At 41.8% G+C, this 24,136-nt stretch overlaps 1 protein-coding gene across 2 annotated transcripts; it reads right to left on the bottom strand.

Annotated features, from left to right (window-relative positions):
* Positions 1-6,308: 6,308 nt before the first annotated feature.
* LMAN1 (lectin, mannose binding 1) lies at positions 6,309-23,732 on the bottom strand. Of its 2 annotated transcripts, none has more exons than XM_090285426.1 (13): positions 23,489-23,732; positions 20,165-20,319; positions 19,973-20,080; positions 18,769-18,830; positions 17,547-17,646; positions 15,455-15,578; positions 13,900-13,958; positions 13,344-13,476; positions 11,497-11,690; positions 11,294-11,364; positions 9,719-9,872; positions 7,893-8,014; positions 6,309-7,602 (listed from the first exon to the last, which is right to left on the bottom strand). In XM_090285426.1, the coding sequence occupies exons 1-13, from the start codon at positions 23,724-23,726 to the stop codon at positions 7,566-7,568; spliced, it is 1,557 nt and encodes a 518-aa protein (XP_090141552.1). In that variant the 5' UTR covers positions 23,727-23,732; the 3' UTR covers positions 6,309-7,565. The 2 variants fall into 2 exon arrangements, with proteins under 2 accessions (XP_090141552.1, XP_090141553.1); XM_090285427.1 differs by having other exon boundaries at positions 11,497-11,687.
* Between the last annotated feature and the right edge of the window lie 404 nt (positions 23,733-24,136).

Below are 24,136 nucleotides of genomic sequence, written 5' to 3'. Positions count from 1 at the left end.
ACTGTAACCACCAATTTGTATTTTATCTTCTCACCTCTTCACCCATCCCCCATACTCTCCTCCCATCTGGCAACCATCCAAACCCTCTCCATATCCATCATTCTGTCTCTGTTCTTCTTGTTTGTTCAGTTTGTTTTTTAGATTCAATTGTTGATAGATATGTATTTATTGCCATTTTAGTGTTCATAGTTTTGATCTTCTTCTTTTTCTTAAATAAGTCCCTTTAGCATTTCCTATAATAATATAATAATGTTTAGGTGATGATGAGCTCCTTTAGTTTTTTTCTTTTCTGGGAAGTTCTTTATCTGCCCTTTGATTCTAAATGATAGCTTTGCTGGGTAGAGCAATCTTCTTTTTTTAAAATTATTTAAGATTTTATTTTAATTTATGTTTAGATAGAGGGGAAGGGAGGGAGAGAGGGAAAGAAACATCAATTTGTGATTGCCTCTTGTGCACCTCCAACTGGAGACCTGGCCTGCAACCGAAGCATGTGCTCTGACTGGGAATCAAACTGGTGACCTTTCAATTAGCAAGCTGGTGCTCAATCCACTGAGCCACACCAGTCAGGGCTAGGGAGAACAATCTTGGCTGTAGGTCCCTGCTATTCATGACTTGGGACTGTTTCTTGGCAATCCCTTCTAGCCTGCAAAGTTTCTTTTGAGAAATCAGTGGACAGTCTTATGGAAATTCCCCTGTAGGTAACTGCTTTTCTCTTGCTGCTTTTAAGATTCTCTCTTTATCTTTCACCTTTGGCATTTTAATTATGATGTGTCTTGGTGTGGGCCTCTTTGCATCCATCTTGTTTGGGACTCTGTGCTTCCTGGACTTGCATGTCCATCTCCTTCACCAAATTAGGGAAGTTTTCTTTCATTATTTTTTCAAATAGGTTTCTGATTTCTTGCTCTTTTTCTTCTCCTTCTGGTACCCATAAGATGCAAACCTTGGCTCGCTTGAAATTGTCCCAGAGGCTGCTTACACAATCCTTAGTTTTTTGGATTGTTTTTTTCTTCTTCTTGTTCTGATTGGTTGTTTTTTGCTTCCCTGTGTTCCAAATCACATTGACTTGATTCTGGGCTTCATCCACTCTACTGTTGTTTCCCTGTCAATTGTTCTTTATTTAAATGAGTGTATCCTTCATTTCTGACTGGATCTTCTTTTATATTGTTGAAGTCCTCACCAAGTTCCTTGAACATCCTTATAACCAGGGTTTGAATTCTGCATCTAATAGATTGCTTATCTTCATTTAGTTTAGTTCTTTTTCTGGAATTTTGATTTTTTTTTTTTTTTCCATTTGGGCCACGTTTGTCTCCTCATTTTGGCAGCCTCCCTGTGTTCGTTTCTATGTATTGGGTAGAGCTACTATGACTCCCTGTCTTGGTAGTGAGGTCTAATGTAGTAGGTTGTCCTGTAGGCTCTAGTGGCACAACCTCCCCTATCCCAAACCTGGGTACTTGAGGTGCATCCTTGGTGTGGGCTTTGTACACTCTCCTCTTGTAGTTGAGACTTGATTGCTATTGGCAGGTAAATGTGAGGGATTTACCTGGGTCAGCCAGCTGCAAGGACTGGCTGTGAGCAGACCTCTAACCCCCACCCACCCTCTGTGCAGGATCAGCTGTGTGGGGGCAGGGCAGTGGTGTTCTGATGTGGTCTGTAGCTGTCCTCTGGGTGCACAGACTCTGGAGTCTCCTGGGGTGGTGCAGGCCCAAGTCAGCCTCAACCTGTTTTGCCTGGGGCCACCCTGCCTGAGCTATAAAGCAACCTGCTGCTGGCTGCTATTTGTGCTGGGCTTGGAGATTCTCAGGTGAAGCCAAGCTGTGAATCTAGGCTGTTTGTTGCTACTGCAGGGCCAGGGGCCTCTTAGCAAGAGGTATGAGGGCTGTGGGCTCATTGAAGCCAGCTGTTGCTTGTTTGAGAGGATTTAGGAAGTTGGGAAGCATGAGCCAAGACCAGCCATTCATATGGAAAAGAAGCCTGGATGGACACGTAAGGTGCGTGGGACAGGGTCTCTGTGGATCTCTAGGGTGGGGCAAACAGTGTTAGCCAGGTTGATGGAGTCTGAGATATGGCACCAGCCTTCCGGTTCTTCGGCAATGCGGGGGAAGGGTTCAGAAAAGGAACAATGACCTCTGCCCACCTTTCTGTCTGGAAAAAAGCTGTCCCCTATCTCTCGCCTTGATGCCAGACACTTCAGCTCCTCCCTGGTCTTTCAACCTGCTACCCAGGTGCTGGAGCTCAAAGGGAGTGTCTGGTTAAGTCCTTGTGTGGGTTCTTTAAGAGGAACTGCTTCGGACCCCAGTTCCTTCCAACTCAATCCCCACTAGTTTTTGCAGCCAGAAGTTATGGGAGCTTTTCTTCCTGGCACTAGAACCCTGAGCTGGGGGGCCTGGTGTGGGGCTTGGACCCCTTGCTCCCAAGATAACCTTCCTGAATTTTTATCCACTTCACGTGGATGTGGGACGAGCCCATTTCATGTCTCCTCCTACCAGTCTGAATGAATGTGGTTTCTTTTCATAGTTGTCAGACTTCCATTCACCAGATTTCTGATAGTTCCGAGTGATGATTGTTCTATATTTTAAATGTAATTTCGATATGGTTGTTCGAGGAGGCGAGCTGTGTTTACCTACGTTGCCATCTTGCCAAAATGGTCTCAGTTTGAAAGACTAACAGGCATGTAGGATGAAACAGAAACTTTGCTCAGTGAGGATTGAGAACATACATTAATAATTAGCTCCACTATCACTTTTAGTTGCGTTGCCTGGAACTCAACCTGCAAACCATGATGGAAGTTACTGTATTTCATCTCCACCGAGGAGCGCTACTCATTAGTAAGGCCTTACGGAACTTCTCAGGTGATAAAAAGCCAGAGCGCCTTTATTTGTCTGTTGTTTTGCTTCCCAGTTCAGCGCAACTTCCCCTTAGAAAATACTGCATAGGTGTCTCATGACATTGAAAATATCCCTTTATTTCCCAAAGACAAGGACAATCTGCTGAAGATCGGCCCTATATAAGAAAATAAAATCCTCAAAGCCAACTTGGATTTGTTAGGTCTGAATCAGAGGGTTAGTATTATCCCTTAAAAAACAAAATAAAAAACCAAAATAATAAAAATCCATTTCATTATATTGTATTATGTTATGAAATCATTTATATTTATTATAAAACCTAAAATTCCACTTTATTAGGAATTGGGAAATATTAATGGTAGTGGTGTCAATTCTAAACTCTAAAGTGTTTGTAAAGTAGACTCTCCCTGTCTTGGCCTTCTCTATGTGTGTGGGTGGATGGGGGTAGCATGTCAAGCATGACACCCTCAGGGGGTAGCTACATCGTGCAACAACTGAATACTCTCTGGTATTGTTTTATGAAAACAAATGTCTCGATGTCTCTCCAACAGATGATTCCACTGACAATGGGATGTCTTTAAAATCTTTTTATTCCACAATTACACTGACCTTTCTACTTGGACATCCAGTATTTCCTGCTGTGTGCAGAATGATTCATTCCTCCAGAAAGGGAAATACCCCAGGATCTGTGAAACGGGACCACCCTGTGTTACTCCGTCAAAGGCTTCTTATCCTGCCCGAATAAAGGCCCAGGTCTTTACCATGGCCTGCAAGGCCACGTCCCCAGTGCCCTGATAAGTGTCCAGGGCCTCTACAGCATCGAGAGTCCACCACACCATCCCCACGGGTTCCCTCATCAGGCTTTCAGTTTCCTTTGGCTTCTTTCAAACCCATCTGATTTATGTAAACCTTTTATTTTATCCATTATTTCTCAGAAGAGGGGTCCATTACCTCAGCCTGCCCGTTTCCTGAAACCACTGTACAAGAATCCTCGTTTATGGTGCTACCAGCGTGGGAGGTAAGGGGTGTGAGGAAACTGAAGGCCATCTTTACTGAGTGACAGAGCCAAATTCAAATCCAGGTTTGTCTGACCCCGAAGCTCCAGCCTTTCTTTCTTATATGGCATGGACTCTGAGAATTAGAATTCCTTGGTTAAAAATGGTTCTTGCTAAAAAAGATTAGAAGATTTTTTAAACTGCCATTAGTAAGGACTAAAAGTCCAAATTAACTATACTTTTACCAGTATTTGGTAATTAAAAGCGAAAACGTCATATTGATTGTTAATTAATTTGTTTTTTCATGACCAGCAAGGGTTAGCGTTTATCCATTACCTTTTCTACATCTCCTTTTATGCTTCCCAGTGTGGATTCTGCAGGCGGCATTCTGCCCAGCGCAGAGTGCACAGCGCATCACAAATGAAATACTATCACAAACCAGGGCCTGTGTGGAAAATAAATAGCTACTCACTGCTGGAGACCAATGAAGGAAAAAGTACAATTACTAAAATATTTCTTTATTTGAATAAGGTCAAAGTCATTTCTGGAATCCCAGCTAGCATCAAATAGCAATCAGAAAAAAACACTTGACAAAATGTTATCCAACTGAAATTAACAGTGGCTCGAAAACTCTTTTTAAACTTCAAAAGAAATATATTAAACAGGCAACACACAGATCTAAAAAGTTGCAAGTGGTGATTTCACATTAAATCGTATTCATACAAAGATCCCCAGTATAATCGTTTGCTTACCATCTCCCAGAGAGGAGCACATGGGCAAGAAGAGATAATCACATCTTAATATTCACAACCATTATGTTCTTTACAAAGACCCCCGAGTCTCTGTGATGCAGCGGATCTGGCAATCCCTTATTCAAGTAATTTTTGTTTTCCCCAAGTTATCAAAAAGTACAATTGTCTGAGATAAAATGTCACAAAAATTGCAATCAGGAGAGCAAGAAGCTTTAGCAGGTGGACAGGAAGACGGGAGGTTTTCATGGCTTGACCATGACCTGAAAACGATTTTGTAGGTTTAAAAGCCATCAACCAAAGTATGAAAGCTACAGGCAACCATCTGGGTTTAGTCTGTAGCTGCTACTAAACCAAGAGCTTCGGTAAAAAGAACACCAGTCAATTGTAAATATAAAAGAATCAGTGCTCACGTGCTAATACAACGAAAGGGTTACGCTCTCAGCTCGGCTTTAAGCCAGCAAAACGCTGTTCCCCGCTCCCCTCCTAGCGGTTCTCAAACGTCAGTGTGCTCCGAATCACCCGAGGTGCCTGTTGAGCCTCATTCGGAAGCCGACCCCCGTGTTGGTTTAGGTGGTTTGGAGTGGGGTCCTGGGGTCTGTATTCGAAACAAGCACTCCATGATCCGCATGGACCACACTGTGAGGACCACTGACATTCCCTTAATACACGACGAAAAGTTGTTTATTGTTTGCAGCTTCAGGGTCGAGTTGCGAGCCGAATAAAACAGCCAGACAATTGGAACACAAGAGGTACATTAAATAAGGGTATCGGCCATTGTGTAACAGCATTTCTGTTTAAAAGTGGCATCATAAGCATGACTCACAATAAAATTTTACATCGATTTTGTTTTAATCTAAGGCACCTGTAAAATACCTGCTGGTGTGAGAGAAGTTAACAAATTCAATTATACAAAACAGTACAGAAATGAAAGAGTCCTGGCAGTGACTGATTTTTCCACAGAGCAATCGTTTTTCTTCAGAAATGAGCTAAAGTCCATTGTTTTGAGGAAAGTAAAACAAATTTCAAACAATACAATAAACGCCCGTGTGAACTGCTCTGCCGAGTGAATGGCAGCTGGTTAAATGACCAAGCAGGAAAGACTCACGCTCACGCTCTTCAGTAATTGGCATCTCCATTTCTGTTGGGAATGACCCAAATGACTCCTCTGGCATTTCAGCCTGGAAAATGTACACTGCATAGATCTGGATTTCATTAATAATTTCAGGCACATGTGACCGTGGACTTTTTAATACTGAATATTTTGAAGCCTTTTACCTCAGGAGGATTTTCCAAGTTCATTGTCTACAACTTAAACATTTCTCTGAAGGTATTAATTTTTTTTCAGGACATAAGAATAAAGTCTGTGATGATGATGTTTCAGAAACATGAATTTCAAAATGTTAACACTACAAGGAAAAACACGGGCGAAGCACGCTGAGGTGCCTGCAGCTGAGGCATTAGCTGATAGAACATGCCTGTTCCGTGTTCAACAACAAGCGCTAACAGAAAAAGCAATGCCGGGGCTGTCTGCATACATAGTTCCAGTTAGGTATTGCTGTCGTGTAGAGTTCCTCAGAGTTTTTGTACAGATTTTAGGCAGTTAGCCCAATCTGTAAATGACATCTTAGAATAAACTGATGAAGGCCTGGAAGAATTAAATAGTACTATTTTACAAAACAGTATTATTTTGGATTCTACAACAAATGAAAGATAACCACTTTAGCTAAAAGAGATGAGTATTTTGAGGCCGGCAAAAGTAAGTACATCAGCTGCGAAAACAAAATGAAGTGCATTTTAAAATGTCATTGACAGACTGTTTCTATAATATCTGAAATCTGTACAAAGACTCTATCAACCCCTTTGAGCCTGACAATTCGAGATTAAGTTTTCTAACAATTGCTTCACAATATCCTTCATTCTGGCATTAAAAGAAAAAAATCAAGAAGTATTAACTCCATTTTTAAAATTCTGCCTTCAACAACCGTACACTGCTGCTAGTCCAGCCCCCTTGATCCACACGCGTACACAGTCATGAACACCAGGCTGCGTGGAGTAACGTAAACCAGAACGCAGTGGTGGGTTTTGTGAATTAAAACATCCTCTGAACATGCAATCTGAGCTGAATTTACAAGCTGCACAAAAGGGCAGAAGTAAGTTGCTTAAATTACAAATACAAATGTAAAAATTATTTTCATGACATTGAACTGACACCATTGGAATGAAGACATTCAAGCACATGAGCGATCATGAAATGAACACATTACCAGGCAAAATACCCATAAAAACTACCATCAGAGGAATGTGTTCACCAATTTTTTTTTGTTTGGCAAAGAGCAGCTCTTATCCCCCTCCCCCAAATTTCCTTTAAAGGTGAAATCTATCATTGATAATCAGAGGGAAAAAAAGACTTCAGTAAACATTCTGAAGCCTATTATCCAAACCCGAATGCTCTCAGACAAAATAGTCTTTGACTTCAAAGGGAATAGTATTAGGTTCCAGGATTGAGGGGTTGGGTTTTCCAGTACAAAATTCTGACTTCTCAAAAAAAGACTTGGGTTAAAAACTAATCATGATGAGGAGCTCTTAGTTAAGACTCCTATTTTGGGGGACAGGAGGGCAAGTGTGTTTATATGAAACAAAGAAACTTCCAACGTCCAAGACTTAGGAGTAATTTTCATATTTGGGGGTTCCCCCATTTTCTGTTATTTACCCTCCTATTTATCAATAAGAATATGGAAGTTCAGTGGCTATATACTACTGGCCAGAAATTGACTGAAATTTAAATAGATTTTATGTACTATGCACAAATTTACATGTGGTTGTCTTTAAGGTCTATTTTTACTGAAAATCAATGTTTAAAGTTATTTTATACAAAATTGAATAATTTAGCCTATGAAGCAATTTAAATACTTACAGTCCCTCAAAAAGACAACATTTTGTACATACATACATGATGCACACATATGAAAATGGGGTCAAAAGAATTTTTTGGCAGCGGCTTCTTGCTGAGTCCTAAGGAAAAAGACAAAGAAAAAAGAATTTCTATACACTTTACCTTGGAAAGAAATAGGATGGCTTAAAATTAAAAGTAAAGTATAAAATACATTAAAAGTAAAGTATAAAATACATTAAGATAAGCATACATTCTATACATGCAATCCCATGTGAACTGAAATACACCAGAAATATCTGCTTTGTAGAAAATAATTTGTAGTTAATGAAAATTCTAGTGTGAACATGGATACTTTACTGAGTAGTTCAAATTACACACAAAAATGCTGGGTCAAATTTTAAAGACTTACCTGTACATGATATAACCAATGAATAACACCGTCTGTACCACTACAAATATAATGAAGTGAACCGTAGATAAACATGATGGAAATGGTGGTACTTCTGGGCATTTTGGTCTTTCATTTCCTGGCTAGAAGGCAAAGAACTCTCCATTACAATGAGTGAGATTAGTATTTTAGTAAAAGAAAAGCAAAATCTTTATAAAACTCATAGGTTTACTATATAAACACAAGTATTTTCATTTATTCAGCCTGTATCTTCCATCCCCTTAACTCTTACCACCAATCTTTCTGAAAAAAGTAGCTGACATTGGATGGCTTCCACCTTTTCACAGTCCAGCCACTAACTCCCTGCCATCTGGCTCCTGTCTTCATCACAGTGACAATAACCTTAGTGTCCCTGAAGGTCACAGACCACGAGTTCCCGGGGCACGCCCAGTGGACACTTGCTGTATTGGAGTCATTACTGATATCATCGCCTTCGAAAGGGCAGCCACATCACTGTCAGAGCCAGAACTCGTCTGGAGCATTCAGCGCCCCTCTCCATAGTGCTCCGGGTCAGACAGCCCCCCGGCTCGCTACCAGCGAGCTGCCGGGCTTATCTCCGCTCTCACACCCCCTCTCCTAGCATTCCATATTACTAATTAGTATTTGGAAAAATGTCTCTTTTCCTATTTCCACGAGTATTTCCTCTATTATAAGGAGATAAGTACCAGGGACAAAGATTCCCCCAAGGGCTGCAGATAAAATGGCTTCCAAGATTATTTGTTTTCAATATGCTTACATTAAAAAAAAAAAGGTTACATCTATGGGACAAAGCTCCTCAGTACATATATAGTAGCCAACCATCAACTGGGCCATTTCAATGAAGGCTAACGTGGGTGGGTGGGTGCGGGGTGGGGTGGAAATACCAGAATTAAGGGAACACGTAGAGAAAAACGCTTAGGAGGAGAGGCAGCGGTCAATAAGAAAACTATTAAGCCACATATGGAAAACCAGAAGGGGAAGAGGCAAATGCTACTAGCATCTGTGAATTTTGTAAGGGTTTTTAAAGCCAATAATTGAGAAAAAACTTAGATGTACCAGGGATCTGTCTTCTAATATTGTCTCTTATGCATGTTAAATTTCAAAACAAAAAGTTATCTATTTTTAATATTTACTGTGAATCTCCAAAAATGTAGATGGGGCTTACACTATAAAAAATACCTAATAAAGCCAAACAAAACAAAAAAAAATTTTAAAATAAAACAAGACAGGAAAAGAGCTGAAAAAAGGATCTTGCTTAGACAAAGCTGCTGTTAGCTTTAGCTCCGCGTTTCCTTAACATCCGAGAAATGAGTTACCCAGTGTGGTTTATCTAACATAAGAGTTTGTCAAGGGAGACGTTTATCTTTACACAGTTTTTGAAAGACATCATTACTGTTCTTTTATTTTTTTAAAGAAAACTTACAGGAAAAAAATCTAGGGGAAAAAAAAGTCTGAGATGATGATGGTCCCACTAACTGGAATAAAAATCCTATTCAGTAAGCTATGGAAGCATGATGCAGAACTTACAGACATATGGAACAATTCTACCGGAATACAGGGGCGAGCAAAAGTAGGTTAATAATAATAATAATTTTTAAAAAATAGTACAATAATTAGTAACTAAATAGAAGAATCAGGCTCTGATTAGAACTCACGACTGTGAAGGTACGTTTGCCCACCCCGTATTATAAAAAAGCATCTGGCATGAACTAAAAAGCTAAAATGGTCTCTGTGGAACGCAGCCGAGTATGCACCCCTCCTTCCCTAGGGAAGGCGGGCCACCAGAGAGCGAGAAGGGAGCCGCTCACCGCGCCCCGCTGCACCAGGTTCTCGACGTCCCGCTTCACTAGGTGAAGGTGCTCCTTGATGTCGTTGAAGTGCTGGGTGGTCTCATAGACGCCCCCTGCAGACCCCGGGTGCTGGATGCCGCTGACCAGCCTGACCGTCTCACTCATGGAATTTCTGAGAGAGAAAATCCCTTCAGACAAGGGAATCACTAGAAACATGATATTTTTTCCAGCACAGATTTCCAATGGATAGATATACTTCTAGGCTCAATATATCAGATCACAAGACAACAGTTAAACAATATTAATATTTTAAAGAACTGCACTGTCTTCAACATTGGAAAGTAATTTATAAAACTATAAGTTAACGTTATGCCTTTATCTTTCACTGAAGGTTGTCTAACCATATAGAGAATAACGCTAAATAATTTGTGTTAAACCAGTACTCAAATGGGTATTGAATAACATAATGGATGATAATCTTTAATCGATGTGCATCTTTCTAGGTGTTTAATGCGCTGCAGGAAGGAATGACCCCAGCAGGCCCGGGCTGCCCCCCACTGCACACTGCACAGGTCTCCAGGACTGGCCCTTGCCCAGCTTGTAACGGCCTGTGTGGAAAGGGCGCTTCTGCCCACCCGGGTCTTGGACCCACCAGAGAGTTCACGGTAACGATGTGAGTTACGTTTTTGTTTGTCTGGGGCCATAGGCCGCTGTATCAGTTTGACCTCTAGGGGGTCAGTCACATGGGTGCTTCATGGAAGGTTTTTTAAAATGCCACACAGTACAACTGAAGGAAATACCAATTTGCTGTTAAAGCTGGGTTGCCTTTAATTTCTAGGTGTCTGAGATTTTCGCCTTCTATTTAACCTAATCCCGTTTAGTCTTTCAGTCCTAGATATCTCATCCGGACACCCTTGTCTGTCCAGGGCCACACTAGTTGGCACAGTGCTCTAAAGCATCCGCTTATGAAACATGACTCTGGCCGTTTCTCAGCTCCAGGCATTGAAAGCTGTTCATGATCTGCATAAGTCAGTCCTTTTTAGAAACTTATCATTCAACATTTCAAGGACACAGTATCTCCTCTGCTCCAACTATTTGTCCAGTCTCTCTCAGTTTACAAGATGGAATGAAAAAGTGGTGGTCACACATTGCGTATTTCCTTCAAAGCACTTCCCTTCCAGCCCAAGTTCTTGCATCAGGTATGCGTGGGCTACAGTCCTAGAAGGCTATGCATGCTTACTGCCCTAGCATTTTTCAAAGAATGAAAAATATATATTACCCATATTCTTTTTATATTTTAGAAATGTATGAATAGTCCTGGCTGTTAAGTAACTATGACAAGCCTACTTTTTTTAACAATGCTACATTTTTTTTTTCTATCTTACAACAATTAAAAAATTTTGACCTGTTTGCAGTTTCTAAATGTCAAAAGTTCCTATAACTTTTCACCCCCCTATGTATAAAATGAACGTAGAATGCGATCCTCACTCTACACAGGAATCTTACAGCAATAAGTGCCTGCACATCTCGAGAAGTCGCAGATTTAAAACAAAGGTAGCACAGAACACTAAGACGTCACTGTTGTATACTTACTTCATTTCATTTACTTGTCTCAGAATCTCATGCTGAGTGCTCACAACAGCATCCAGTTCCTGTTGAGGGATCTGGAGGAAAAACAAAAGGCACAGCAGCTCAATAATCCGCACTCCGTAGGCACACAGAGCGCCGTGGCCTCTCTCGTCCGCCTCTCCCCCACCAGGCAGCTGACAGGGCCCATCAATATTTTGAAAGCTCACCTGTCCATGCTGCCCTGGAACGCCTGCTCCTCTCTTAGACATCTCCTCCGTCAAGGAAGAGACGTATTTTCTCTGTTCATCAAGAATCATATCTAACTGTCGGTTCAGCTGCTTGATCTCAAGGTGAATACGATTCTGTCCTTCAAAGATTTGTCTCAGCTCACGATCTCCTACACTCTCAAATATATCATCTGCTAAAATGGAAATTACAAATTAAAATTATTAGAATCATCTATGCATATGTAGTTTTCAAAAAAACCATTAAGTGACCAATGTACCAACATATGCTAACATTAGAACATCACCAACGCAGTGGAATAAGCTTCCGAACAGAGAACATGCAGATAAGTAACTCAGTCATAATCAAATTACTATTTGTCTTTGCTATGCCTGGTAGTCCAAACATTTATTATAAATTTGGTCTGAATTAAGTCACCTAAAGCTCAGTTTTTTCTTTCAGATATACTGGGATTTTATTTATATGAACGGACAGAACTAATCTATGTTAATGGAAGTCAGAACAGTGGTTGCCTCTGTCGACTCGGGTTGATCAGAAAGAGGTACCAGGGAACATTCTGGGTGACAAAAATATTCTGGGTACTTATCTGGGTTATGGTTAAATGGGTATTCACATCTGTGACAATTTATCAAACCATACTCTTAAAATTAGTGTATTTTACTTGCATAAAAGATTAAGAAATGGAGTGAAGACCTGATTCTCCATTAATAGCTGACCATGCTGAAAACAGATCATTACATTCAAACACTACAATAAGCTTCAGGACATACTCACAAATCATATGTGATATTTAAAACAAATCTGGTAAAAGAGGACAATTTCTCTTTCATGTTTCGCCTAAGTCTGAATCATACTGTTTATCATTCAGGAATCACTTACTACAAAGAGTTCAATTGTGCTGATGGAGAACCCGGGTAACAAAAGTTAGCAAATAAAATAAAGTCACTCTGTTTGGCCTCACCATGTTTGTTTCTTTTTAAATCCTCACTGGGGATTTGCTGGGTTTTTTTAAATTGAATTTTTTAGAGTTGGGGGGATAGTGGGGGTGGGGGAGAGGGAGAGAGGGAGAAAGAGAAACATCAGTGTGAGAAAGAAACACTGACTGGTTACCTCTTGTAGCACCCCGACTGGGGATCGAACGTGGAACCTAGGTATGTGTCCTGATGCGGGGCTGAACCTGTAATCCTTTGGTGCATGGGACGATGCTCCAACCAACAATGAGCCACCCAGCCGAGGCTGGCCTTAACATATTTTATTTTTGACACACTTAAGTTCTTAATAAGTAGCTTAGACAAGTATTTTAAAACTTTCAACCTTTAAAGTCCAGAATTATGTTGAGTGGTTAAGGGAAGGAGGGCCAGATAAATCATTTCACATTACTCTCCCAACAGCTGCGATAATTTCGAAGTATTATCCCTGTGTAAGTTAAGGTAACTGTGTGCCACTAAAAGGAAAGCAATCAACCTTGGAAGATTTCATACAGCAAATATTTCCTGAGTTTCAACTCCGGGGTTGGATGGTCATTTTCTCGGTTTAGGGGACACAGCAGGAACACAACCAAGTCCTGTCCAATGAGGTCACACTGCAGTGGGTCACGGCTCGCCCACGGCACCACGGGGGTCCTGGACACACCCACTGCTACCTCCCTTCCCGGGACGAAGATCACTCTTGAAGCCCTTTGAAGGTGAGGATTTGCTCACAAACTGTTTCCTGAAACCACCTGCAACGTCCCAGGTAAGCGAGCGGGGGTGAGCGGACTGCAAGTGTGCGGGGGCACCAGGGCTACCATGAGTGCCGGAGCCCTGGGGACGGCCTCGCTGCAACTCACCAGGCTGTCCTTGAAGGTCAGGGTGGCCCTTCTGAAATTCCTCTTTTTTTTTATCCAGTTCTTGTTGAAAGTGCTCAAATTCTTCCTGATATTTCTCTTTTTCTTTTTCTGAAATTTCTTTATCTGGTGTAGGCTTTTTGGGAGTTTAAGAACAGGTCATTAACAGGAACTTAAAAAAAGAAAATAATAAACCTCAATATATGTCCTTTTTCTCATGTTATCTACTCCACCACTAGTTGAAAGGTTAACACGAAAATGCTATTTCTTACTTAAATCATGACCAACTTACTCTTGCTATTAACAATTCCCACAAACAACACTAACAGCTGCTCCCATTTACTGCGCGCTTGCTAGCGCTGCGCTGTGACGGAATGCTTACGAACATCCGGGCACTGCCAGTGCAAACAGCTCAGTTTACCCGTGAAGAAATGCTACGTAACCTGCACACGGTCACATGGTAGTAACTGGCAGAAGCAAGAGCCAAATCTAAGTGAGTCCCCCCAGGTTTTCACCATTAAACTGAAAATAAACGTTTTGAAAAACTGTTTGTACTTACTGGCTCTTTCCCAGGCTCAGTCAACTGGAAAGTCAGAAAAGAAAGGACATCATGGTCATCTATAAATTTAAAAAAAAAAAAAAAAAAAAAAAAGGAAAAAGTTCCATAAGAGGTTATTTTTATGGTTGTGAATCTACGGATAACTATTGCTTTAAAAAAATAATAAGGGGAAGAAAAATTAGCTCTAATTTGGTAAATGCAATGGTGCTCTGTGAGCTTAGGCAAAAATTCATCAGAAAGATTTACATTAGAAATAAGCAAAATTCACTTTCTTAAATCCTAACGCAGACCATTCAGCAGTGTCTAACACAGAACAGATACCTAATAAATCGCTGAAAAGAAAATGAACAAACAAATGAAGGGTCACGTCAAGCCCAAACTCCCAACCCTGGCACCAAGACCGCCCACCCCCCATATTTTCCCACAAACCTTCATGGACCACGTCTCAGCCAAACAACACAAAATCCTGACCGTCACGTAGTTCCTGTACCTGTCTGTCTCCACCTACGTGTCTTACAGCACCGCCCACTTCTTGCCTTACCTGTTGTAACACCGCTCTGTCTGGCTTACAGGGAGTGTCCTGATCCACGCAGGTTGTCCTGGCCTTACTAACAGCATCGCCTTTTACTCTCAAAGTGTCCCGATTTAGATAATATAACTCTATCTCGTATTTGTTGCCCTCACACAGCTGACATTAACTATTTTATTTTATCTAAAATCACATCAAAACAGAATTAATTTCAAGCTGTTTAAATTGAAAATGGATGTAGCAGATCAAACCTCACATTGAGCTAAAATATCAATCCTGGCTGGTCAGATCCACAAAGCAAGAGCAATTACTTTCAACTGTGACAATCTCTGATTTTCTGCCACTGGTACAGAAGTCGAGATTAAAGAGGAAGCTATAATAGCACAATGTGGGTTAGGGAACTTTAGGGGACGTCATGCCATGTAGTAGAGGCTGGACCCAGGAGTCCGAAATCCACACTGAGTCCTGCCTGGGTCTGACCATTACAGGTCAAAATCACCTAACATTAGGGAAAGAAGCCATCCTCTCTCTCTCTCTCCCCCTGTGTTGTTGTAAGGAACAATTCATATATTTGAAAACAATAAAAATATTACATAATGTGCCATATAAACTTGATGGTATTGTCAAATAAGTTCATTTACCACCACACGTAGAAAAAAAAATTTTTCCAATTTGGTCCTCAGTAATATTTCCTCAGGCTACCATAAATGTGCTGTGACACCTCTCAGGATCCTAAAACATCCAGCAAGTAACCTTTTATAGCCTCGACTTTAAATGTCTCCTCCACTATAAAATGGCACCCAAACCGATGCTCTCACTTCCATTACGGTATGTGGCCCCACCTACCGGCAACCCTGCAGGACACAGTAGAGAATTAGCAGTCCCAGGAGACCAAAAGTCTGGCCCTGCAGGCCATGGGAAGCTTACAGATAGTTGTAAAAGGTCAAATGTAAGAAGTCTAGACATCTCCAAAATATACTATTCCCACCAAAATTCATTTGAATGTTAAAAGATGGTAAGATTTACCTGCAAGACCTCCAGTTGCAGCAGAGATTCCAAAATGCCCTTGTGTGGGGATAATCATATTTTCCACTTTGGCACAAAATTCATAATCGTTTTTATCTGGTGTGAAGCCATTATTGATCATTACCTAGAGAGACATATAATAGCTATAGCTTTTACAATAGACACTGTAAAAGGAATTTCAAGTAGTCAATTTATGACTAATACTATTTGATCTTTATATTTGATCTAATAACCAATTGTCAAAAAGCTATCAGCTTTCTCCATTATAAAGGGTAATTAATTCCTTGCCACTAAATAACCTCACTTATTTTTGGTACATTAAACAACAAGATATTTCGCTTAAGAAAATGGTTTTTGCCCTGCTATGTGGCAAAGGCTTAAAGAGAAAAATTTGGTAACTTTCCATGAAAATCTTTCTAAAATAGAATATGGTTCACCTTTTCTAGAGAATTCTTAGTAAACCATGATCTCTTTGAATGGTTCATGCAGAAGAGGGATCAAATTTGTTCTGAAACCCCAGTGACAGAGCTAAAAATAGGCTGAATTTACAATTTTTACTGCAGGTAGTTGAAAATTAAATAGATTACCTGACGAAACAGCGAGCTCCTCCTCATTAAATTAGGAGGTAAATGAACTGTCATTAAGTTAGCAGAGGGACAGTGGAAGTGACAGAAGTCATACTGACAAAAAAGGTAGAAAACGAAAACACTAAGGAGACCCAAGTCTCCACTCCGCAGAATGTAAATGGCTAACAGAACCGGGGCACTCTCAGGACAGCAATCTGCCTAACGCGGGGCACGGGAGCATCCTTCTCACGACCCCCGCCCAGCGGCAGCGGAGCCGCCTCCACGCCGTGCAGCTCCAGCACCAGCCACCGGCCCCTCCGGGATGAAGAGCGGAGGCGTTATGTGGAGATCGACCCTTCACACTGACAGCTATCTTGCCACAAATGCGGGCTGGATATTTTCTCTGTGACTTAAATCTTCCCCACCACTGACCCAACGTGGCGCCCCCCGCTCAGACATAATGAATGGCCATCCTTGGCTAGTTAACGGTACCCATCAGTTGTACAACTGGCCAGAAACTCAGGAAGGATCTCTGACCCCACGACTGCACTCACCCCCGCCCCCCAGCACACCAGCGCCAAGTCCTGTAGAGTCCCCTCCTCCTCTCCCCTCCCCCTCTGTGCAGACCCCAAGTGCAGTCTTGTTACTTACCTGGTATGACACTGTCAGTCACTTCAAACCTCCCACGTTCAAGTCCCCGTGAAACGTGGGACGCCCGCCCCACAGGGCTGCTGGGAAGACTACACGAGACACTGCACGTGAAGTGTCAAGCTCAGGGCACGCCCGTTAGAAGCCAAGGAGTCTAAACGACCGTTCCACAAACACCACGATAAGAAAACTGCTGCCCCATCTTCCTGTGCTGCGAATCTGCTCACTTCACTTTCCTGCTTAAAATTCTTTAAACCATTCCTTTCAAGATAAGCTACATGCAACCTGCAAGACCTGTTTGCTGCTCACCTTTCGCCTCACTTCTTACCATCTCCTCTATCCTCCGGCCACGCCAAACCACGTGCCTCTCCCCAGACCTTCAACAGTCCCTATGCCGTTTCCTCTGCCTGGAATATGCACCCCTTCTCGGAAATCCCTACTCCCAGACACTGTTCCTGACCCCCTGCCTCCCACCTGGCAGGTACCGGGTTCTAACCCCTTGGCTCTTCCACGGTATCTGCGTGGCAGCATTTGTTACACAGTGTAGTAATTCCCCAAGTGTCTCCTGCATTAGACTACAAGCTCTTTGGAAAATGACCTTTGCCTTACTCATATTTGTATCCTGAAGGCTTGTACATGCACATAACGTGTGGCACATGGTAGGATGCTTAAACATTTACTGACTAAATGCAAACCACTAGGTTTTAGAACACACGACCACTTACACCAGGCTTTGAAACCACTCCTGTTCTCTCCATTAACCTTGATGAGTACACGAACAATACCCAAACTTAAATGAATTTAATTTCTATCCGAGATTCAAAATGGAAAATCATACTAGAACACTGTTCATTTATCCCTAAATGCATGGTACTTACTGTCAATGTTTTCTGGTAATATATAATCTTTGCCCGGACAGGATAGGGTTTATTACGAAAGTCCCTCTGGCAACTTGCCAGAGCTTGGTTAGCACCGTCACTATAGGATGAGGGAAAGGAACACAAACAAGAGACATAAGTTTTTCAATATTTAAAAAGTCACTATTAAAAATGACTCATGTCTAGAAAGATTAAAATAGTATCAAGTAAAGACAAAGTCTTGGGGCAGCTGAGTTATTTATTCAGAAGGCACAAAGCTGACACATGAGTTTGCCTCTGACTTGTCAGGCCTCTGGAAAACACCAGGAGCCGTTGTTAGCATGCACAGGGACTAGGGCAGAAGTCTTTCACCCCAGGGCAGAATCGGAGTCACAAGAAGGCCTTGGCACCTTTATTTTAAATAGCTCCACAGGTAACTACTGGAGTAAAAAAATTACTAAAGTAAACAGGAATACAGATAAACAATTCTTACAGTTCATAGATTGGCTAAAAGGTAATTGCTCCCACAACAAGCATGTAAAAAAAAAATGTAGCTACCTAATTACTACATGTTACAAATATACTAACTACTTAGAAGCTTTACAGCCCACAAGTATCTTTAAATATAGCAATTCTAAGGTAAATAGGTGGCATAAATTTTTCCCCTAACACTCTTATTTATTTTAGAGAGGGGGGAAGTGAAGGAGAAAGAGAGGGAGAGAAACAAACCTTGATCAGTTGCCTCTCGCATGCCCCCAACTATTGGGGAGACCCTGGCCCAACACAGGCACGTGCCCTGACTGGGAGGACCAGCGAGCGACCTTTCAGTTCACAGGCCAGCGGTCAATCCACTGAACCACACCAGCCACGGCAAGGTGGCATAAATTTCTTAGTCATTAGTTTAGTCAAGGCTCTGAACTTAATTTTTAATAGAGATGCAAAAACATGAGTAGTGGCATCACTGAAAGCCAGGAACATTTTATAACTTTCTAAAGTATTATATAATTTTAGCTTAAATATAACATTTTTAGGCTTAAATTCAAAGATGCTCCACAAAAAGAACTTTAAAACAGAACCAAATTAAAATAAGACCTTTCCATTAAGTTATCAAATAAATCTCAAAAAAAAAAAAAAAGAATAATCTTATTTCATTTGGAAAATACTCATATTTGAAACAATATATTTTATAAGGTTTCTAAAAAAGAAGCTGAAATCAAAAATAATGTAAAAAACACATACTTACTTTTGATGGTCATAATGGATTTTTCCATTGTTGCCTATAATTACTATAGCAGGATTATTTTTCTAAAAATAAAAAATATATACTTGTATTAAAGTTCCTAGACCAAAGAATTCTATATCATTCTGGATATGCTCTAAGGTTTTTTACATCTCTAATGTTCTAGAACTGAGAACTTAAAAATAATGAGGAGATTTCTACTTATTTAGAAAAAAATTTAGTAAGCTCTTACAATCATTCAGAAACAGTCACTTAACACCTCAGTAAGGACTGAGGATGTGCTCTCTTTGAATAATCCTCAACACGCATTTGCGGCCACACTGTAAGCATGTGACAAGTGTGGGACTTGTGGAAGCCAGAACACGACTAACACGGCCTCAGCATTCAAGGATTAATCGACTTCTCCTTGAAACTGCTAATACTGACTCCAGCAGAGAATCGATCAGCTGGAACAAAGGTCATCTTAAGGCTGCTCAAGCACACGTTAATGTTCCCCATTCTTTTTTTTTTTTTAAAAAACAGAACAGGTATTTTTTTTTTAATTGTTTATTTATTTTTAGAGAGAGGGGAAAGGAGAAAGAGAGGGAGAGAAATATCGCTGTGTGGTTGCCTCTAACTCATGCCCCCAACTGGGGACCTGGCATGCAACCTAGTAATGCGCCCTGACTGGGAATCAAACCAGCGACACTTGGCTCGCAGGCCGATGCTCAATCCACTGAGCCACAGCAGCCAGGGCTATGTTCCCCATTCTTAAGTACGTTTTGTTCTCAACTGTTTTAGGGGAGATCAGAGAAACCGGCTGATCAAAAAGAATGCTTAATTCAAGAAGAGATATTAACATGTGCGCTAGCAGTAGTAACCCACATGGGTATTTTCATGAAAACAAACTATAATGGTCGACTCTAAACACTATTGGTTTCACTGCCTACATCTAAATGACTCATGCGTATCCATCAAAATGACTGTGCACAGACTGGGTGCTAGGGACGAGGGCCTTGCAAAATTCTGTTAGGGCTCCAGTATGACCCCAAATTGGAGCACGACAAATCATGAACTCACAGCTTAAAATGTATGAATTCCCAGCTATATAAACACTAATCATCATACTCTACTGTCAAAATGACAGAAGTGTTAAAATAAGTTGTATTCTCACAGCTTTGCTTTGTTAGCAGAGATCAATACATTAAAGTGGGTAACAGTCATATACCTTTCCATCATTGTCAAAAGAATCGAAGAATATTCCAACACCGTTCCACATATCAGCTGATCCAAACACAGGACCCTCCAGACCTTGATTTTCTGTATACCAAATTGCCTGTCAATATGTAATAGGGAACATTTAGAGGCTGGTGGTATATGCATTTATATACATTTTCTAAGTTAAAAAAAATGATCATACCAGGCCATCAGCTCCAATTCGACCTCTTCCAGTCACTCGAAATGTCACCTCGATTTCCCAGTTCTCAAAGGCTGCTTTTGTCTTCGTCCACACTGATCCTCTTTGGCTTTTTAAAGATGGTGCTATTCGAATTTGATCTGAGCTTGGAATAGCATCTAGAACAAAAATCAGGGAAGAAAAGCTTTAAGTTATAATTAGGTAAAACTCAATGAATCACCACCAAACTGTTACATACAGTGATCTAATTTTAACTCAGTAACCTGTACAGTATGACAGTAATTTTGTTAGGAAAAAATTTCACGTTGACAGTTTCAACTTTTGAGTAGTGGAAATATCTCTGCAAAAAAAAAAAAAAAAAAAGAAAAAAAAAGAAAAAAAAATTAAAGCTATAGCCATACACTAAAAATGCAAGGGGCAGGAGAGAGGAAATTTTGGCTTAGAAGCACCAAATACTTGATTCTCATATTATTTTTCAAATGCTTTTAAAAACTGCGATGTTTTTTTATTTCCAAACGTCAGAAATGCTCACACAGTGTGAAAAGAACATACCACTAGGAATCAAAGAGACTTATTCCTAGTCTCAGATCAGCTGTGTGACTTTGAGCAAATAATTCTCTTGTTCTCTTGGGCTCACCACATGGTCACTTAAACTGATGGGGCTGGGCTCAATCACTTCCATAAAAAAGGCCGAAAATTATATGCAAAACATTGTGCATATATACATTCTTCTAGGGACAGGGTCAACTGAATTTCAAGTCAATAAATAGTACTTGAGCATCAGCAGATTCTCAGAGAGAAGAGAGCCCCAAAATGATGGTTCGCATCTCCACACTAAATTCAAGTCCCAGCTACGCCACTTACTAGCTGTTTATCACAGGCAAGTTACTCCATTTCTCCAACCACCTCAGAGGCATGTAAGTTCCTATATAAGTCCATATAAGTAGCTTAATAAATGTTAGCTATTGCTATTACCGGACAAAATTAATTATAAAAGCACCTATCAGGCCTAAATTTGAACAATTTCAGCACACCCGCTCAGGTATTAAACCAGTTCTGACATCCATGCAGGGAAATAACAGTATTGTCTCTTTATAGGCAGGAAAAACTGACAAAAAGTTAAGATGCTTTAGTAAGATCAGCTGCTGTTTGTCACCATCACTTTCAAACACTTAAGGGATAAGGGCAAGCATCCTGGAAAGAGAACTGGGGATAGATCAGAAGACCTAAATTTGAGTTCTGTTCTACTGACGCTAGCTATGTAACATTTTCCAAGAGCCTTAACCGTTCTGAACATCAATTTTTTCATCTATAAAACAGAAACCACCTGCCTTGCCTACGAAGGATCAGATCAGAATGAAGGTGAAAGCTCTGAGAGCTATAAAAGGTTATAAATTGTTATCATTTTCTGCCCTTATGGACCCGAGGACGTGTACTGACAGTACAAAAGGACATCAGAGTTAAGAAAAAGAAACCATAGATTTGGTCCTAATTTGGGGATGAACGTAAAGGACCGTGTTTAAACTAAAATTTAAATTTCTCTAGTTTTCAAAATTGTTTTACATAATGAATCTCAGAGCAAATGAAAAGGGAAAAAATAATCAATGGAGTTACGAAAACAGTGACATGAAATCGCGGTGACAATGAAAGCAAAGGATCCCACAGCCGTGATTCCCAGAGTCAACAGATAGAAGTGTCATGGTTAATATACTAATCACTTTAATTCAGTCCAACTATAAAACTTTAATGAACCCAGCCACAGTATCGGACATTTCTGCAGCAAACTTGGTTGGTTACAGGCTCTGTAAAGAAAGCCAAGGTAACTAATGTGAGTAGCTGATTAACACTGCTAACTGGCCAAGGATGGGGCCTAAACAGAGAAAGAGAGAAGAGCGAGCAGCAGTGGAAAGATGCAGAAGTGAAAAAAGGTGAACAGATTCATCACCACTAGTGACAAATTCACCATCACCCCAAAAAGAAAAACAAAAAAATCCCAAAACTTGTGTTTAGTACATTGGCACCTTCTTTTTGAATTAAGAACGTTACTTTGATAACAAAAGCCCAGGAATATCCCCTTGATGATTAGGCGCATAATTAACGCCTGTTGAGTAACCAATTACTAACTGCACTCTACTTCAAATGCTTAATGACTTGGTCATTATGTCAGATTGAAATTTCTACCTTTTAATTACCCACTAATTCCAGGGAATTGGCCCTTCCTAGGAGTGTGCTTCCTATTCAAGAATTACTTTCTAGAAACGCAGCATTTCTAGACTGTCCAATACGGTCTAAAATGACTTCTATAAATGACTTAATTACACATAATTCAAGCTGCCAGAACGTCGTCCCTGACGGTCACTGCACGGAGCTTCCAGCATGTCAACGCTGTGGCTGATTCCTTAGCCAGCAATGACACATCAGCACTGAAGTACAGATACAGTTCTTTCACATATGCAAATGTCTAGCAAGGCAGGCTCTTATCTACTAACAGGGCCAGGCACAGAGCGAGTAAAAATCACGGAGCACAGGGTATTTTGATTTTTCCAAAAAAAGTAAAAAAAAAAAAAAAAAAAAAAGAAAGAAAGCGCTGAAGATACAATGCCAGTCTCAAGTTCTGAAACAATCAGTATCAAAAAATACATCTCTTGGTCTACTAAACAGAGGGACATGGGTGACTATTAAGTTACATAAGGCGTTAATGCAAGCGGGAAGATCAAAGACCACACCGGGTCACCGAGAACGGCAAAGTGAAGGTGCCTTTCCGACGGGTGGGAAGCGTCCCGACATAGAAAGTGTCACTATAGAACCAACGTATATCACCTCCGCAGCCGTCAGGAGGCCTCGGGGACACACTGGAGCATTAACCGTTGCTAACATCGGCTTAGAAACAAATCCCGGGGGTGGGAGGAGGGGAAGCGGAAAAGGAGGTAGGGGGGCTGCCTGAACAGGTCTCAGGGTGGGATCGCTTGGGGTGGGGGGAGGTGCGGGGCGTTTCCCCTCGAGACGCGGCGTTAGGGTGACACGTGACGCCTAGGAGCGAGTTTAAGTGAGCGGCCGAAGTGTAAGAAGTAACGAAACACCCTTAGGACAAACGGAAAGAGCCGACGGGATCCAGGAGGAGACAGGCGGAAGGGGGGCGGGCAGAGCGGGGAAAAGGCTGGAGAGCAGGTGGAGGGAACCCTGCAGACCAGAGCCGACCTGCAGGAGGGGCTGCCTACAAGGGTCCCCACCCACCGCGCTTAAGGTGTGCAGCAGGGAGCTAATGAAGAGGCGGCGGCGCCAGGCGAGGATGGGACCCGGGCCCTCCCGCTCTCGGCCCCGGCTTACTCCCCGCGTGGGCCCAGAAAGGCACGGTCCCGTCGCTCTGCACCAGGTGCGGCCCCTTGAAGCTGTATTTGTATTCGAAACGGCGATGAGGCAGCGCGGCTGGTGTGCCCGCGGCACCGGCGGGCGCGGGGTCGCTTCCCATGCCGTCGCTCCCGACGAAGTGACTAAGCGACAGCAGCACGGCGCAGAAAAGCGGCCGAGCTCTGCTCTGAGGATCCCTTTGCCTGGATCCCGCCATATTGGATTCTGGAAAGCGGAGGCCGGCGGGAGGGGGAGGGCCGCGGGAGCTGCGGACGGCCAACAGGGCGTTCCCTGATTGGTGGAGCCAGAGGTATCCCGAGGGCAAGGGTGAGCCCCGCCTCCTGCCTCTGCTAACCCGGCGGCCGCTGGACCCGGAGCATCTGTGGGCGTGACCAAGCCGAAGGGGGCGGGGCCTGGGGGCGGGGCGGCGCTCGTGCTCCGCCTTTTCAACCCGGTGGGGCAAGGTTATCCAACATTTCTCACCTGACAACGGAGTGTTGCAGGAGCCGACTGGATGCATACCTGCAAGAATCCTCCTGCGTCTTTTTTTTTTTTTTTTTTTTTTTTTAGTTTATTTTTTAGAGAGAGGGTAAGGGAGGGAGAAAGAGAGGGAGAGAAACAGATTTG

Source organism: Furipterus horrens, unplaced genomic scaffold, assembly GCF_987537825.1.
Source record: "Furipterus horrens unplaced genomic scaffold, mFurHor1.1.pri manual_scaffold_8, whole genome shotgun sequence".
NCBI lineage: Eukaryota > Metazoa > Chordata > Mammalia > Chiroptera > Furipteridae > Furipterus > Furipterus horrens.
This window is presented reverse-complemented; position numbering and strand designations above follow the sequence as displayed.